The sequence below is a fragment of the Oncorhynchus tshawytscha genome, linkage group LG34, assembly GCF_018296145.1.
Source record: "Oncorhynchus tshawytscha isolate Ot180627B linkage group LG34, Otsh_v2.0, whole genome shotgun sequence".
NCBI classification, from domain to species: Eukaryota; Metazoa; Chordata; class Actinopteri; order Salmoniformes; family Salmonidae; genus Oncorhynchus; species Oncorhynchus tshawytscha.
In genome coordinates, this window is record NC_056462.1 from 12,173,826 (window position 1) to 12,193,333 (window position 19,508).

Sequence of the window (19,508 nt, forward strand, 5' to 3'; positions counted from 1 at the left end):
GAGATACACAACTCAAATCGATCTAGGTGTAACCAGTGATCAATTGTTGTCATTTAACCTTTATAAAGGTTTGTATCGATATAATAATGTCCAAAATAATATGTAATTGTATCGATATTTTCCCCTATCACTAGTGTGTGTGTGTGTGTGTGTGTGTGTGTGTGTGTGTGAGAGAAAAGGGTTCCTCGAGAGCCATAGCACTGTATATCTTTTTTTGTGTTTTTTTTTAACCCCCTTTTTCTCCCCAATTTCGTGGTATCCAATTATAAGTAGTTACTGTCTTGTCTCATCGCTACAACTCCCGTACGGGCTCGGGAGAGACGAAGGTCGAGAGCCATGCGTCCTCCGAAACACAACCCAACCAAGCCACACTGCTTAACGCAGCGCGCATCCAACACGAAAGCCAGCCGCACCAATGTGTCGGAGGAAACACCGTACGCGCCCGCCACAGGAGTCGCTAGTGCGCGATGAGACAAGGATATCCCTACCGGCCAAACCCTCCCTAACCCGGACGACGCTAGGCCAATTGTGCGTCGCCCAATGGACCTCCCGGTCGCGGCCGGCTGCGACAGAGCCTGGGCTCGAACCCAGAGTCTCTGGTGGCACTGCGCCACCCGGGAGGCCCCGCATTGTATATCTTTGTGACAAAACACAGACATGCTTCCATCCAAGCCCAACACGGCAATGAAAAAAGGCATTATTAAATATCAGAAGGTAAAAACATATATCCTCTTCCTTTCACTAGTTGGTACAGCATAACTTAAGCCCAGGCTGACTGGCGGGCTCTTCCATTTACTCTAAAAAACAGGGGGGTTTGGTGGGAGTGGAGGGTGAGAGGGAGAGTGGCTGTTGGGCTGGTTACACCCCTCCATCTGCTCACAGTGTGCCGGGCTGCTGCTGCTTCCACCATCCTGCTTCTAATACAAACCCTCAGTCCCTTGTTTTTATGGCTGAACACCTGCTTATGTCTTTCTCCTTGTAGCGAGCCCATTCCTCCTTTTCTGTCTTTCCAATTCAGCAGTATTGTTCCCAATTTCCATTTAAAGAAACTCACAGGGAAGTTGAGTTTCCTCTTCCATTCCTCCTGGAATCAGTCTCTCCTTTACACCCCTTCCTCCAAAAACATATTGATGCTTAAGACATTTAAAGGGAAGAGGAGTTTGATCTTTCTCTCCCAGTCCAGTTATGTGCTTCCTGGTGTTGTGGTTTCTAGTCATGGACAGGAGGAATTGATCGTCTTCAGAAGGAATGAGACCAGGGGCTGCCGCGCTCTGAGAGAGAGAGATACGGGTGTGAGAGTCCGAGAGAGATGGAAGGGAGTGAGAGCTGAAAGAGAGGGAGGTGTGTGAGTGCCGGAGAGAGAAAAAGAGAGAGAGAGAGAGAAAGAGAGAGAGAGAGGAACGAGGGAGGGGTGTGAGTGCCGGAGAGAGAAAGAGAGGAGCGAGGGAGGGGTGTGAGTGAGAGTCTGAGAGAGACGGCACAACACTGAGAGCGGACTTCCCTAGGAGCTGCTCACTGCTACAACGCCACAACTCACAGCTAGGGGACAAAACACACCCCAACACACACTCACACTGTACACACACATAGCCGAGAGGATACAGTTATACAGTTGTGACCGAGAGGCTTTGTGAAATTTCTGTGTATTGAAATCGAAGTGGACACAAACCCAGACACAATGGAAGAGAATATGGAAGAAGGACAGAATTCAAAAGGTACGGTGTAAAATCTTTAAATAATATATATACATCTCGGAGCTAATCCATGTTCCCTTTGTGTTGCTGCTGCTGCAACTGTATGTACTGTATGCCGATGTTACACACTCTCTCTTTGACACAGACGTGTATTTGGATGCTGCCAAGCAGAGAATAAGCTACTGATGCAGACAAAGAAACACATGGATTGTAATTACTTGAGTGTTTTTGGGGAGATTTTTTTTCATTATTATTGATTGTCATCATCGTTCATTGGAATTGCGCTGGTTTTATTTTGATTTGAGCGATGCTGTTTTGAAAGGTGGAGGGAGGGGAGGATGGAGGGAGGGAGAGAGAGAGAGAGAAGGAGGCGGGTGCTTGGGTGTCCCTTGTTTGTTGAGTGGTGGATTGGAGGGGGGGGGTCCATGGGAATTGTCTTGTCTTCTGCTTGAACGCTTGTCTTGACGGCTCACAGGAGACAGCAGAGAAGTGAATTGACTTCCCTCCATCCCTCCCTCCTTCTCTCACTCTCCCGATTTTCCCCGGGTATGGCAACAATGCAGCCATTACTTTGCTATCTAAGCTGAAATCAGCTCAAATCAGATTAGCGCGCCTGTCTGTCCTCCCTTTGTCTCAGTAACAGTTGTTTGTTTAGTGGCGGGGTGCTTGGCTGCTGTACCATTCATCTCATTTAACGGCACTGTGCTGGAGGATGGTCAGGTGTTGTCTTGTCGAGGGGGAACAACAGAACACGTATGCAGCGCTAGCTAAGACTATTTACCCATTATGAATGAAAAATGCGAATGCATTGTCTGTTATGGAGATGGGATGAATATTTTTGACTGTTTTTATAGATGACGAACACTCTTAGCCAATCAGAGCAAAGCATGGGGACCCATCTTTAGCCCAAGCAGATGCTACCCTTCCTTCCTTCCCTGCCCCTCCCTCTCCTCCCCCACACCGCTTTCACATACACAATTTACACATATGAACCACATACCCCCGCCCCTCCACTAAAAACAGGTTACAAAAGGTAACACTTGGGGTTGGAGTGTAGAGAGAGAGACAGAGGGGGAGAGAAACAGTGATAGTCTTCCATAACAAAGCCATCACCTACAGAGAGATGAACCTGGAGAAGAGCCCCTTAAGCAAGCTGGTCCTGGGGCTCTGCTCACAAACACAAACAGAGCCCCAGGACAGCAACACAACTAGACCCAACCAAATCCTGAGAAAACAAAAAGATAATTACTTCACACATTGGAAAGAATTAACAAAAAAACAGAGCAAACTAGAATGCTATTTGGCCCTAAACAGAGAGTAAACAGTGGCAGAATACCTGACCACTGTAACTGACCCAAACTTAAGGAAAGCTTTGACTATGTACAGACTCAGTGATCATAGCCTTGCTATTGAGAGAGGCCGCCGTAGGCAGACCTGGCTCTCACGAGAAGACAGGCTATGTGCTCACTGCCCATGAGGTGGAAACTGAGCTGCACTTCCTAACCTCCTGCCAAATGTATGACCATATTAGAGACACATATTTCCCTCAGATTACATAGACCCACAAAGAATTTGAAAACAAATCCAATTTTGATAAACTCCCATATCTACTGGGTGAAATACCACAGTGTACAATCACAGCAGCACGATTTGTGACCTGTTGCCTCAAGAAAAGGGCAACCAGTGAAGAACAAGCACCATTGTAAATACAACCCATATGTATGTTTATTTATTTTCCCTTTTATACTTAAACTATTTGCACATCATTACAACACTGTATATAGACATAATATAACATTTGAAATGTCTTCATTCTTTTGGAACTTGTGTGAGTGTAATATTTACTGTTCACTTTTTATTGTTTATTTCACTTTTGTTGATCCATTTCACTTCCTATGCCAATAAAGCCTCTTGAGTTGAATTGAGAATGAGAAAGAGGGAGTGAGAGAGGGGGAAGGGAGAGAGAGAGAGAGAGAGAAGGGGGAGAAAGAAAGATAGGGAGAGTGAGAGAGTGAAGGTTCCATGGTCATTGTCCTTCCAGTGGTCCCCGGCGCATCTTTAAGTAACTGTTCTGCTGCTCATTAGTCCTGACCCACTTCTGAAATAGAGAGAGAGAGAGGGAGAGAGAGCATAAAGAGGGAGATGGAGGGAGAGAGAGAAAGAAAAACAGGGCAGCGTAAACATAACATTTTGTTTTTGTAGACCCCATAAGCTTTCTTTTCTCACTCTCTCTCCATCTCTCTCTCATCCTCCCTCTCCCTCTCTCTCCCTCTCTCTCTGTCTCTGTCTCTCATCCTCCCTCTCCCTCTCTCTGTCTCTGTCTCTGTCTCTCATCCTCCCTCTCCCTCTCTCTGTCTCTCTCTCTGTCTCTCATCCTCTCTCTCTATCTCTCATCCTCTCTCTCCCTCTCTCTGTCTCTCTCTGTCTCTATCTCTCATCCTCTCTATCTCTCATCCTCTCTCTCCCTCTCTCTGTCTCTCTCTCTGTCTCTATCTCTCATCCTCTCTCTCTCTCTCATCCTCTCTCTCTATCTCTCATCCTCCCTCTCCCTCTCTCTGTCTCTCTCTATCTCTCATCCTCCCTCTCTATCTCTGTCTCTATCTCTGTCTCTGTCTCTCTCTCTGTCTCTCTTCTCTCTCTTTCTCTCTGTCTTTGTCTGTCTCTCTACCTCTCTCTATCTCTCATCCTCCCTCTCCCTCTCTCTGTCTCTCTCCCTGTCTCTCTTCTCTCTCTTTCTCTCTGTCTTTGTCTGTCTCTCTACCTCTCTCTATCTCTCATCCTCCCTCTCCCTCTCTCTGTCTCTCTCTCTGTCTCTCTCCCTGTCTCTCTTCTCTCTCTTTCTCTCTGTCTTTGTCTGTCTCTCTACCTCTCTCTATCTCTCATCCTCCCTCTCCCTCTCTCTGTCTCTCTCTCTGTCTGTCTCTCTCTATCTCTCATCCTCCCTCTCCCTCTCTCTGTCTCTCTCTATCTCTCATCCTCCCTCTCCCTCTCTCTGTCTCTCTCTCTGTCTCTCTCTCTGTCTCTCTTTCTCTCTGTCTTTGTCTGTCTCTCTACCTCTCTCCATCTCTTCTCTCTCTCTTTCTCTCTCAATTCAATTCAATTCAATGGGCTTTATTTGCATGGGAAACATATGTTAACAACTCTGTTTCTGTCTCTGTCCCTTCTCTCTCCTTCCCTTCTCTCTCTCTTTGTCTCTGTCTCTCTATCTCTCTCTCTCCCTTCCAATGCCAAAATAACTACAACCATATGGCGATGGTACTCAATGTGACCAAATCCAAAATGTTCCCTGTCACAGTTTGACAGCAACAGAGTCTGACTATGTTTACCGACAGGGGTTGGTGGGATTAGATGGTTGTCTACTTCTGAGTGAGCACCACCCACCTCTGGGAGGAAATGTGTTAGCTCTGGCCATTGGACAAATCTTCAACAGCTGGACTCGAACCATTTGAAGTTCCATTAGTTGTTTCCCTGCATGTCATCTCTTCATTACCATACTCTCTAGAGTCTGAAGAGTCAGGTGCTGAAAAAAGAGGGTCTATGACTATTTGTCCAGGCAGTTGTTGCTTTCTTGAGATAATAATGAATGCCTTGGGGTGTTGGATAGCAGAATACTGATAGTCTCTCTCTCTCTCTCTCTCTCTACCTCCCTCTATGCGGCTGCTGTTCTCCTATACTTCATTGCGGCATTCTTGGCTAACCACAAATATAGCCGAACCCACAGAAAAAAATGATCAATGCAAATCTCTTTAGCAGGCGAAGGGAAGGGACAATTGGAGGGAGAGGGCAAGGGATGACAGAAGGAGGGATGGAGGGAGGGAGGTAGCTGGGTGAGGAGAGATGTGCTGTGGAGAAACAAAACGACAGCGATGGTAGTGACGACGGAGAGATGGGAGGTGCTCTTTCGCTCTCTCTCTCTGATGGATGGAGGGATGCTGTTTTGGAGAAAGCGGGAGGGATAGCGGGAGTAGGTTTGAAGAAGGAAGGATGGAGATTAACAAGGTAATGGTGTCGATTTTTGAGAAAGCAAATACTGCCTACCCATATATCAATGCGGCAACACACACTTACACAGACATTAATCACTGTACGCACACACACACACACACACATAAACATATCTGGTCTCCCCAAACACTTAGATTTAGAAATACAGAGCATTACGAAGTACTGTGTGTGTGTGTGTGTGTGTGTGTGTGTGTGTGTGTGGGGGGGAGTCATAAAGTAGGCTCATAACGGTGTTGACGGTACTGACGAACATGGTGATGATTCTGATGGCGTTATGGTGCTGATTATGGGGTCGGTGATGCTGAATGTTATGGTGATGACTGGTTGAGACAAAAGTGCTATTTGTTGACTAAAATCTCCTGCCTGATTTCAATAAACTATTCCTTGTCATCCTCCACCATCTCCAATCTCCTGTTGATTGTATCAGGAAGTACAGCACTTCCCCACATTGCAAAGCATTCATAGCTTGGAAAATGGAGGGCTTATAATATAATTCAATTAGAATCAAGCCGGTCTCTGAGGCAGTTTGAATATTGAAGCACTATTGATTTATCTGGGCGTGATAAGCCGCAGTGGAAGTGAAATGAAATACCCAGGCTGCACTCCCCCATCTACAGCTAGCGTCATGCTGCTGTTGCTATCAACAGAACTCCGACGTAGGAATGTATGAACATCCATCCTTAGCACTCTCTTGGAGCTCTGTAACCGAGCTGTGTGGGATTTTCGCGGCTAATAGATTTACGTTGATCAATTTGAATGACTAATTGGCTGTCTTCCTTCACTTTGGGGTAAAGTTATTGGATGTTGCTTGTCATTTAGGACAGTGGAGCTTTTTTCTGTTCATACAAACAGTCGAGTTGTCACATTACTGACTCTGGTACATAAATAATTGACTACTGGTCCACTGTGGATTCCATCAGTGATTGAGCCTGGAAACATAGTTAGATAATGTACTGTGCTGTGAAATGGGTGCTGAAATGACACTGATCCCCTCAAACTGAGGTTCAGTAACAAAAATACTCTCATTCTCTATGCGTGTGGATAAAATGTTGAACCAGTGTTTTCAGTGATATAGTTCTATAGAAATACCTCACACTCTACCGACTACAAACTCACCTTCGGGCTTGTCTAGGCTCTTTGATTACATTCTTGAGGGTCTGTGACTCAGACTGTGGGTTCCAAGATAGATATCTGAATCTAATTGATACAGTGCCTGTGCAAGCTATAAGCTACAAATCACCGTCCCTTCACCCACCAGTGGGTATTGGCCTAGAGAAAGTGATCTATAACTCTCAGTATCCAGGAGGCAGTTAGTGGGGCGTGGGGGTCATGCAGAGAAGGAGGCAGGCAGGGAGAGAGAGAGGGAGGGAGGCATGGAGAGAGGGAGGGAGGCAGGGAGAGAGGGAGGGAGGGAGGCATGGAGAGAGGGAGGGAGGCATGGAGAGAGGGAGGGAGGCATGGAGAGAGGGAGGGAGGCAGGGAGAGAGGGAGGGAGGCAGGGAGAGAGGGAGGCAGACAGGGAGTAGTGTTCCGTTGCTCCAGGGTGATTGCTAGCCTGGCCTTGGCACTGATAAGACCTGAACCATAACACTTCCTGCCTGGATGGTCCTTGTGTAGTCTATTTAGGCCAGAAAGACCCGGCCGGGGCTTCCCTCTCTTCCATTCTGTCTGCTCCACTCATCTACGGCCTGCAATTATGCTAACAAGCTCTATCATTGTTCCAGCTTGAGGAGCCTGGGGACTAAAGTTCTGAGAGGAAGGTCAAGGTACCAGGGCAACGCCACCAATTACGTCCGATGAGTGTTCTGACTGGGGTCTCTGGGAAAGCAGACTTTGGCTAGCGCTGGACTGGCTATAACTGGACAATAGCTTCTCTTACAGTCTTCTAGATTTGTTTGTTGTTTGCTTGTATTTTGGAGCAGAATTGTATTGAAGTCAAGCAACTGTTTTGTTGTGCTCTGTTCAGATGGGTACAATTGCTTACTTCAAGGCCTTTGTTGATTAGCCTACTCTACCAGACTCTACCAGGGCGCCACTGTATAAACCCACTGTTAGGCTAAATGACGTGTGACACCAAGGTCATGGGTTCAAAACCCAGCCAGGAATACAGTCATTTGTTGACATTACATCAACACTTACTGTCATTTAGTAAACATCAACGGATTATGACACATTTAACATGTAGCTTGGAGTAAATTACTCTGTGTGTACTGTCAATCTAGAGCACAGTAGAACATGCTAGAACTGCATACTCAATCTAGCTGGACAGGGTTATAGGCATTGGACTTTGATAGTGCACAGTGATAGACAATACAATCTATAGATTGGTGCAATGTCAGTGGTGTTTCAGGCTAATAGCAATTATCTAGCCTGAGATTTGTCATTTCCCATCCCATTGTCCTTGCGACCGGTAGCCTACATTGCGCCACATATTTGTGTTGAGAATCGTTGTTTAACAATGATCGCTTTTACGGTTGAATTTTCATGCCAGAAGTTCTAAAAGGACCATCTTTAAATGTACAATGGAATTTGTCCCCGGGGTGAAAATTGGATGCTGTGTCTTCTATCGATTTTTGGCGTTCTCCTTTTGTTTATGGGGCAGAGCATTATTGAAGTCAAGCGACTTGTTTTGTTACGCTGTGTGCAGACAGACAGCCAGACAGCAAACTGCCACGGTCCACTCGTCATCATCATAAAAGGATGTCAGCTTAAGAACAGTTAATTCATTTTCATTTTGCAGTTATCAGACGATACTAAGACCTTAGATACTATAATGCATTATACTTGTTTGCCTTGTGTAAAGTGTTACCCTCGGGCTATATTGTACATTGTCAGTCTTTCGCAATGGAACAGGAAAGCACCATAGATGCTAGCTCCCTAGGAAGGCCACTAAATATGTGTATACTACCAATAAAATGTGATTTCATTTCATTAGCAGAGCCATCGGCAGTGCGGCGGTGTCTTGCAGGATGGACTCCATCAACAGACACTTTGTTTAATGCTGTTGCCGAGTGTTCCTGGTTTACGATGCTGCCTGGGCCGGTACTGACACGGAGGCTAATGAATGACCTCTAATTACAGTGCAGTTAGTACCAGCACCATCATTTAGCACTTCCTGTTTGTCCCCCCCGGCAAATGAACATGAATCAAACCCAGTTGGTAACACTATAGCAGGACACATACATGGACACTCTTGTCATTCCCCAATGTCATGCTGGTGTTAGGAGATGGTTGTGGAATTGTTGGCTTAAAGTGAGACCAGTGGGGATTGAGTATAATGATGGGGAGGAGGATGATGTTGAGGAGGGGCGGGAAGGGAGGGAAGGGAGGGAAGGGAGGGGAGGGAGGGAAGGGAAGGGAGGGGAGGGAGGGAAGGGAGGGGAGGGAGGGAGGGAGGGGAGGGAGGGAAGGGAGGGGAGGGAAGGGAAGGGAAGGGAAGGGAAGGGAAGGGAAGGGAAGGGAAGGGAAGGGAAGGGAAGGGGGAGGGGAGGGAGGGGAGGGGAGGGAGGGAGGGAGGGAGGGGGGAGGAAGGGAGGGGGGGAGGGGAGGGAAAGGGAGGGGAGGGAGGGGAGGGAAAGGGAGGGAAGGGAGGGGAGGGAGGGAAAGGGAGGGAAGGGAGGGAAGGGAGGGGAGGGAAAGGGGAAACCTAGTCAGTTGTGTCCGAACTGAAATGTGTCTCGTTAGAGGATAATGGTGTAGCGAGACACACGAGACACACGATGAGGTAGCAGTGATACATCGTTCCGAGCTGTCAGACTCCCAGCGTAATGACTGCAGAGGTAGGGAGCGGAGTGTACCATGTCCACAGACTGAGGCAGTTCAAATTCTGTTGATTCAGAATTTAAGATGAAGTACAGGACCAGAAGGGAGAGGTCAGGGTTCTGTTGTTGTGTCTGCTGCTCTTGAGGGAAGCACCCAGGCACTTAACCCCTGTGTTGTATTCTGACCCCTCGCTGACATCGTAAAAATAGGCCTTTCTATTTACTTCATGCCTCTTTTGGTTGATAGCAGCCACAGACCTCATGTATTATGGAAGACGTGTGGAAAGGTTGCTGTTGGGTTGTTGGACTGGTAAAGGGTTGCCACGGGCACCGATGTCTGTTTCCAGCCATGGGTGTTTCGTCCAAAGACGATTCTCTTTACCACAGTTGCTAGAGAGATGCGCTTTGTTACTGTCAGCTCTCGGGGGTGACGTGGTAGTGAAACTATCTATCTAAAAGCCTTTGAGCAATGGAAGGTAGTGCTTCAAAGGGAAGAGAGACATATGAGCGTGAAAGACGTTCCTCTTGATGAAAGACTGCGTTCCTCTTGCTGTGCAGGTTTACAATAAAATTGTTTATTGATGTGGAGACTGGAATGCGTTGGCATGCCGTTGGGAACCAACCTGTGGAAATGGATAGGATGCGGCTATCTTTTCCCCTCTCTCACAGTGATGTGATGACACAACCTACAGTCCCTAATGCCCCTGCTCAGTGAACGTATGGGGTGATTACAGGGTATCTGTTACTGGAGGGCATCACTTACTCTGCTCTCACAGAAACACCATACACCCCTATTGATTATAGTAGCATCCCCAACACTTAGCCCAAAGTTACATTATTCGTTTTTTGAGCACATTTTTATTTTTTATTTTCACATTTTTATTGCTGGACATAGAGGACTGTAAAAAACACCAGGAAATCAGCTCCAAGTGGTTTTAATGTTGGAAATCTGTACCCAAGTGTTCCCACGCATAACAGAGAGACACGTGTAAGCAAGGTTTGAAATGATTCCGCTTTAGTCAAATATTATATATGTATGGGCGTCATGCAGTCAATTTGCAGTCTGCAATTTATTTGTAATTATGTTCCGGCCCCCAGACCATCCGCTCAAGAAAAACATCAGCCTGCGGCTAAATCTAATTGATCCCTGACAAGCTTTAATACTCCCAGTGACATAAAGTATGAGACCCAGGTTTATGCTTATAACAAGTGACGATACAATAATAATGCATTAAACCGGTGGGCTTTAAGTAAAGTCTTACCCAAAAAGCATACAGGTTTGGATATTTTACAACGTTTATTTGGCCCATCTTTGTAGCATGAGAGGTTAAAGGTCATGCATATTAGAAGAAGAGGACCCAGAATTAAAGCTAGTGAAGGAATAATACATTTACCATGAGTCATCCTGTGGAAAATGGTGCTATGGAATAATGCATTTGACAACACTTAAAAGACGGAGCTGCTTTTCAGCCGCACAAAATGGCCACTTTCCCCACACAGCAAATTAATTGAGCAACACTATGTGGATGAGAACAGTGGTGCTTCTAAATTGTAGACAAAAACACTAATCTGACACAACCCAAAAACAGGATGTGCTTTATACCATGATGCTATTGTTAGCAATAGCTTTAAGTTATTTATACGTAGTTTAACCTGTTCCTATCCTGTTAGCAGTTAGCCCAGACTCTGTTTAGCTACAGATGTAGGATCTTAATTTCAGCCAGTTTGCTACAGCAGGAAAATAATCTTGCCGCGACAGGAAATGTGAATTATAATGTGGATTATAATGAATGGACATGTTTGTTAGTGTAGCATTCGTCGTCCTCGTCTAAGGAGGAGTATGAGAGATCGGACCAATATGCAGCGTGGTACGTGTCCATGTTAATTTATTCAACAGAACACTAAACAAAATAGCAACGGAGAATGAAGCGAAACAGTTCTGAAAGGTGACATACACTAAACAGAAAACATTCACCCACAAAACACAGTTGGGAAAAGGCTGCCTAAGTATGATTCTCAATCAGAGACAACGAACGACACCTGCCTCTGATTGAGAACCATACCAGGCCAAACACATAAACACAACCTAGAAAAACGAACGTAGACTGCCCACCCCAACTCACACCCTGACCAAACTAACACAAAGACAAAATAAAGGAACTAAGGTCAGAAACGTGACATGTAAAGGTTGACACATTTTTCATTACAGCAAATCACATCTGAAATTTCAAAGTGGAAACTTTAGAAGCCTTAAATACACTACAAAATGTGTATTTCCTGCCAAGCAGAAATATCCTACATCTGCATAAACTGTGCCTAATGGTCTAATTGACAGACATGCCTGGCACAGGACTTTCCCAGTGAAGTACACACAATGTAGAAGGGCTTTTGAGCTTCCTGTGAAATGGAAGCTTGGCCCCAGTGATGTCCTGGGCCGTACGCACTACCCTCTGTAGTGCCTTGTGGTCGGAGGCTGAGCAGTTGCCATACCAGCCAGTGAAGCAACCATGCTCTCGATGGTGCAGCTGTAGAACCTTTTGAGGATTTGAGGACACATGCCAAATCTTTTGCCAAGTCTCCTGGGGGGAGTCTCCTGGGGGGGAATAGAATTTGTAGTGCCCTCTTCACAACTGTTTTAGTGTGTTTGGACCATGATAGTTTGTTGGTGATGTGGACACACATCACTCTCAACCTGCTCCACTGCAGCCCCGTCGATAAGAATTGGAGCGTGCTCGGTCTTCCTATAGTCCACAATCATCTCCTTTGCCCTGTTGTCCTGGCACCACATGGCCAGGTCTCTGACCTCCTCCCTATAGGCTGTCTCATCGTTGTCGGTGATCAGGCCTACCACTTAGGTGTTATCGGCAAACTTGATGCTGGTGTTACAGTCGTGCCTGGCCATGCAGTCATAAGTGAACAGGGAGTACAGGAGGGGACTGAGCACTTACCAGTGAGGGGCCCCCGTGTTGAGGATCAGCGTGGCAGATGTGTTGTTGCCTACCCTTAACACCTGTGGGGCGACCCATCAAGAAGTCCAGGAAACAGTTGCAGAGGAAGGTGTTTAGTCCCAGGGTCCTTAGCTTATTGATGAGCTTCGTGGGCACTATGGTGTTGAACGCTGAGCTGCAGTCAATGAACAGCATTCTCACATAGGTGTTCCTTTTGTCCAGGTGGGAAAGGGTCGTGTGGAGTGCAATAGAGATGGCATCATCAGTGGATCTGTTGTGGCGGTATGCAAATTGGAGTTGGTCTAGGATTTCTGGGATGATGGTGTTGATGTGAGCCATGACCAGTCTTTCAAAGCACTTTATGGCTACAGACCTGAGTGCTACGGGATTGGTTGGTCATATAGCCGCAGAGCAATCCAGTTGGGTTGTTGTGGAAACAGCTTGGTGATGCTGTGAGCCCTGTGGTGGTACAGCCAGGATGTCTGTGTTTATTTCCATCACTGTAGTCTGTCTATAGGCTACATGAGGATCAAATACTGTATGGCCATGGAGATCCTATACAATTCTATATGTAATTCTATGTGAATGGCTAATGGCCGTATTGCAGAGCCAAAATGAAACACCTCTGCAGTCAAACGGTGTACGTCACCACACATTCAGAAACGTTTATCTTTCTCCACCAGACTCAAAACAGTTAGTTTCTCATCCAAATCTACTAGATTTAAATTTTCTCTGACCGCCAAAAAACACGATGGGTTAAGACGTTCATCACCATGGCAGGGCGTTTTAAATGAACCTTTCCTTGGTACGTGAAGCGGCTTTAATATCATCCGGTCCCCCCACCACCCCTCTCTTCTCTCCTCCACTGTATCCTCTTTGTATTAATCTGAGTCTGTCTCTTAGCAACCGGATGATTGACAGTTGAGGATTGCTTTTAGCGGCGGGGGGAGATGCTGTCAGCTAGAATCATACGCTCCCACTACAAAGGCAATTATAGTCAAGGTCTTTTGTTTTCATTCACCTTGTGTAGATTCAATCCTTTGCTGTTTGACATGGAGGGATGGTCATCGTATTAGGTGTTTAGATCAACAGCTTTTTGTTTGTATTCATCATTACATTTTAGCAGTGACGTTTGAGACAATTATTGACAAAGGAACTTAGGTTATTATGGTTTGATTGTTTGTTTTGTGATTTTGGTTAGTCCTCTCTGTGTGTGGTGTGAGATGTTTTGATGTGTCGTTTTTACACACACACACACACAGTTTTATAATCCTTGTAGGAACCAGAAAATGTATTCCCTTTCAAAATCATTTTTTCCTTAACCCCTAAACCTAAACCTTAACCTAGCCCTAACTTTAAACCTAATCTCTAAACCCTAACCTTAATTCTAACCCTAACCCTAATTTTAACCCTAACCCTAACCCTTAAGCCTAAAATAGTATTTTTCCTTTTAGGGACCGGCAAAATGTCCCCACTTGAATAGTTAAACACACACACACACACACACACACACACACACACACACACCACACACACAACATATTGCTTTATAAAGACCTGAGAGCATCGATGTCTCTGGGCTTGGGTTGTGTTTTCAGTCTCACTGTCAGTGGTGGAAAAAGTACTCAATTCTCATACTTGAGTTAAAGTAAAGATAGCTTAATAGAAAATGACTCAAGTAAAAGTGAAAGTCACCCAGTAAAATGCTACTTGAGTAAAAGTCTAAAAGTATTTGGACTTATATATGCTTAAGTATCAAAAGTAAATGTGGTTGCTAAAATATACTTATGTATCAAAAGTAAACGTACAAATAATTTAAAATTCCTTATATTAAACAAGCCAGAGAGCACAAGATTATAATTATTATTATTTTTAACAGATAGCCAGGGTCACACTCCAATTTACAAACAAGGCATTTGTGTTTAGTGAGTCCAGCAAATCAGAGGCAGTATGAACCTGGCACTGAATTGGACCATTTTCTGCCCTGCTAAGCATTCAAAATGTAACGAGTACTTTTGGGTGTCAGGGAAAATGTAAATAACTTTCTTTAGGAATGTAATGAAGTAAAAGTTGTCAAAAATATAAATAGAAAAGTAAAGTACAGATACCCCCCAAAACGACTTAAGTAGTACTTTAAAGTAGTTTTTTACTTTAAGTACTTTACACCACTGCTCACTGTAGTGGAGGTCAGAGGAACTGTAAATAATACAATGGGAGTGTTGAAGAGGAGGAGAGAAAACGCCGGACCAGGGCTTGAGTGAAGGCTGGAAGAATTGTTTTGGGGAGGCTTGTAATGTAGCCAGTGACAGCTGCTATCACATACCATTCCCCAGGCAGTACAGTGCATGACCTCTCTGGAGCATCACTCTGATTATCCTTTTGTAGAAGAGCGTCAAGGACCAAGAACCTGCTACTGCCAGAGGAAGAGGAGTGACACACTGCTAGTGTCCGTGCATAAGGAAATGAACACGATCTCTCCAACCAAGGTGCAGGAATGGAGGAACAGTAGAGAGGAGAATATACATTTTCCCACCTTGCCTGCGCAATTACCCCCTCTGGGATAAAGAATAAAACATTAACATTGAATTGAATTGAAAGAGGTATTATGGAACTATACAGTGACCTCTACGGTGGAAAGGGTTCCAAAAGGGTTCTTCGGCTGTCTCCATAGTAGAACTCTTAATGGTGACATGTAGAATGCTCTGTATAAAGAGTTCTACATGGAACCCGAAAGGCTTCTACCTGCAACCAAAAAGGGTTATTCAAAGGGTTCTCCTATGGGGACAGCCGAAACACTCTAAGGTTCTAGCACCTTTTTTTCTAAGAGTGTATCCTCACCTCTCCCCTGTGCCCATCAAATCCCTCTCCTGTTATTTCCATCACTCCTCCATCCCTCCTCCCCCATCCCTCCTCCTCCATCTCTCCTCCGTCCCTCCTCCTCCATCTCTCCCCCATCCCTCCTCCATCCCTCCTCCATCACTCCTCCATCCCTCCTCCTCCATCTCTCCTCCGTCCCTCCTCCTCCATCCCTCCTCCATCCCTCCTCCTCCATCTCTCCTTCATCCCTCCTCCTCCATCCCTACTCCATCCACCTCCTCATCCATCCTCCTCCATCCCTCCTCCTCCATCCCTCCTCCATCCCTCCTCCTCCATCTCTCCTTCATCCCTCCTCCTCCATCCCTACTCCATCCCTCCTCATCCATCCTCCTCCATCCCTCCTCCTCCATCCCTCCTCCATCCCTCCTCCTCCATCTCTCCTTCATCCCTCCTCCTCCATCCCTACTCCATCCCTCCTCCTCCATTCCTCCTCCTCCATCTCTCCTCCTCCATCTCTCCTCCATCCCTCCTCCTCCATCCTTCCTCCTCCATCTCTCCTCCATCCCTCCTCATCCCTCCTCCACCCATCCTCCTCCATCCCTCCTCCTCCATCCCTCCTCCATCCCTCCTCCTCCATCTCTCCTTCATCCCTCCTCCATCCCTACTCCATCCCTCCTCCTCCATCCCTCCTCCTCCATCTCTCCTTCATCCCTCCTCCTCCATCCCTACTCCATCCCTCCTCCTCCATCCCTCCTCCACCCCTCCTCCTCCATCTCTCCTTCATCCCTCCTCCTCCATCCCTCCTCCATCCCTCCTCCTCCAACCCTCCTCCATCCTCCCTCCTCCATCTCTCCTCCATCCCTCCTCCCTCCCTCCTCTATCCCTCCTCCATCCCTCCTCCATCACTCATCCTCCATCCCCCTCCATCACTCATCCTCCATCCCTCCTCCACCATCACTCCTCCATCCCTGCTCCATCACTCCTCCATCCCTCCCCCATTACTCTTCCATCACTCCTTCATCCCTCCTCCTCCATCTCTCCTCCATCACTCCCCCATCACTCCTCCATCCCTTCTCCATTCTTCCTCCTCCACCCCTCCTCCTCCATCTCTCCACCATCACTCCTCCATCCCTGCTCCATCACTCTTCCACCCTCCCCATCACTCCTCCATCCCTCCTCCATCACTGCTCCATCCCTCCCCCATTACTCCTCCTCCATCACTCCTCCATCCCTGCTCCATCACTCCTCCATCCCTCCCCCATTACTCCTCCTCCATCACTCCTCCATCTCTCCTCCTCCATCTCTCCACCATCACTCCTCCATCCCTGCTCCATCACTCCTCCATCCCTCCCCCTTTACTCCCCCATTACTCCTCCATCACTCCTCCATCACTCATCATCACTTCTCACTGTGTCCATGACTCACTGCTTTATACAGCACCATACATTATGGATGAGACACAAACGGATGCCTAAAAGTCTCAATCCGTAGAGCTATCAATTGAAAATCCACCTCTGGATCTCCAACCTGCCACAAGACAGTGTTAGCCACTAAAGCCGATGGGTTGGCTTGGGGAGCTAACACAAGTGTTCAGGTACCAGGCAAAGTTACTCATCCCTGTTACACACTGTAGTTGATCTGAGTCCTATGAGACGTCACATGCCTTGGATGCAGGACTATATATCTAGTGAACAAGTGGAACATCTGTAAACCCTGGCACTGAATCCTCGTGCATCTCTCTGCACTGCACAGTGTAGTGCATGTTGATAGATGGACTGCTGTTACAAACCTAATGTTGCTTACTACCTTTGGCTGCCAACACGGTTTTGTAATAAAGCCTAGAACCGCATTGAGCGCTTAGGTTATTTGATACTGACGTAGAGTAACATTGTAAAAACAGACACTTACAATAGGGGTAATTGGAGAAAGAAATTGTGATTTATGAACATTCAATTCATAATAGCACAGTATTACCATAAGATAACATTATATTAAACTATGTTCATTCAACCTATGGAAAACCGGCGGCCATTTTGATAAAGATAGCCATCTTGGTGTAATAGCCTAGATAATTGGCGTCAAAAGTAGTCGGGGGAATCATTGCAGTGAGGTTGGTTTTCCTTTGTGTTCTTTGTTGTTTACATGATTTAGTGACGATATCATGTTTGCCTCGTCGCTAGCTGTTTTCCATGTCAGAGTTGAGTAAACACACGACAGGCACAAAGGGGTCCGTTGTTATTGTTTTTGTACAATCTGAGGCCCACTGCTTTATTGTTGTCTATTGTATGGTAATGGCCCAGGCTGGGCTGGGCTGTTTTGTCGTGTCGCTGTCACCCCTCCCCTCAGAGCAGTAGCTGCAGTCTGTCTGGGCTCTGGCTCAGTCACAGGATTTAGACCCTTCTCTATGACCTACAGGCCCATTGGGCATGTGTGTGTGTTGGGACAGTGCTCTGGTTCTAATCATCAGGAGGGTTTTTGAGATGTTCATTTTCATATGGTATATAAAATGTCTCTCTCTCTCTCTGTCTCTCTGAGGCTGGTAGATGTAAATCTAGCTAGCCAGATAGGCCAGCTGGACATGGTGTGAATAAGCCAGCAGGCTATAGCCACCTGACAGCCAGAACCCTCAGGAGTTTGGCCGTGAGACTCAGCTCTCCCTCCTCCCCAAGTGGGCTAACACAGCATCCTCAGAGCTCGGGCCCTTCCCATCTAATGTCCTTGTTCAACCCCATCAGCCCAACCTGTCATCATAGCATGTCCTGTTCTTTATGAATGGCTTATTGAATACAGAAACCTTTGAACATCTTAATTGCCATGACGGGTGTTAATATACTGAATTAATTATATTCACCTTGTTCACTTTGTCTGCGACAACATACAATTAAGTGGCCCATGGGGTTATCAAACCCACAGTCCTCATATCGCTGTCATCATGCTCCAATGCAATCAACTGAGAAATTGGTAACCTCTCTGAACCTCAAACTCCCATTACCTTAACCGTAGAGGTCACCTAACTCCCATTACCTTAACCATAGAGGTCACCTAACTCCCATTACCTTAACCATAGAGGTCACCTAACTCCCATTACCTTAACCATAGAGGTCACCTAACTCCCAGTATCTTAACCGTAGAGGTCACCTAACAACCATTACCATAACCGTAGAGGTCACCTAACAACCATTACCATAACTGTAGAGGTCACCTAACTCCCATTACCTTAACCATAGAGGTCACCTAACAACCATTACCTTAACCATAGAGGTCACCTAACTCCCATTACCTTAACCGTAGAGGTCACCTAACTCCCATTACCTTAACCGTAGAGGTCACCTAACTCCCATTACCTTAACCATAGAGGTCACCTAAATCCCATTATCTTAACCACCTACAGTAAGTCCCTGTCCTCACTGCACTGACCTCAGTGATCCCGACCGCCCGGTCTGTCTCTCTGTTTTTCTAGTCAGTCTACCCGTCTACCCCCCCCCCCCATCACTGGAACATAACACAAGCCCAATCAGTGGAAGACAAAAGAGCATTCTAACATCCCGAACACAGACCCCTCATTCATTCAGTCTGGCCTGTTGACGTCAGGACCAGACACAGAGTTTCTATAATGGGCTTCGGGTCAGCTTGTTATTTGTTAGTGAATACCAGTAATCACCATCAGTCCCGACTCACAAAAGACCCTCGAAAAGACACGACCAGAGCAGTGTGCCCCTTCCAAATTGCTTCTACAAATGATACCATAGCGCCTTCCTTTTATCCAACCAGTCAAGCTTCAGTCACGAATCAGCTTGGTGTGCCAAACAAGCAAAGAACTTGACAGCCGTTGAAGAGGTTTAGCGACCGTAGCTACCAAGGCTTACTTATTCAGACTGAATGCAGGCTCAGAAATCTGCTGGCTCAGAACTGTCTGCCGTCAATAATTGCTGCAATAATAAGTCATGAAAGGGGGAAACTCTGATTGTTATTTCGTGATTGGACACAAGAACGCCATGCAAGGGTTGTCAGGGAATTAACATAGTGTTGCCAAGTTACGGCATTGATAAAAGGGGAAACAAGGAAAAGGAAAAGCACACTGCATGTCAATGATTGGACCACATTGGACCACTGACACATTGAACCATATCATTTATACACAATAGACCATCGTTCATGCGTTGTCACAGACGCATCTTTTGAGACCGATATTGAGAATGTTAAAATATTTGGAAGGAATACTACAGTAAGCTATATTGTATTGTATATTATATTGTATTGTAACATTGTATTTATTGTCTCGA

The 19,508-nt window shown here is 46.2% G+C and overlaps 1 protein-coding gene across 2 annotated transcripts in view; it reads left to right on the forward strand.

Moving 5' to 3' along the window:
* The first annotated feature begins 1,440 nt into the window (after window positions 1–1,440).
* The window catches only part of LOC112232018 (neuronal membrane glycoprotein M6-a), a 65,560-nt gene continuing 47,492 nt past the window's right edge, over window positions 1,441–19,508 (forward strand). The window contains exon 1 of one of the 2 annotated variants that reach the window (XM_042311974.1): window positions 1,441–1,715. In XM_042311974.1, the coding sequence (XP_042167908.1) occupies window positions 1,679–1,715 (37 nt within the window). In that variant the 5' untranslated portion in view covers window positions 1,441–1,678. The remainder of the gene's footprint in view (window positions 1,716–19,508) is intronic. The other variant, XM_042311973.1, reaches the window with a different exon arrangement.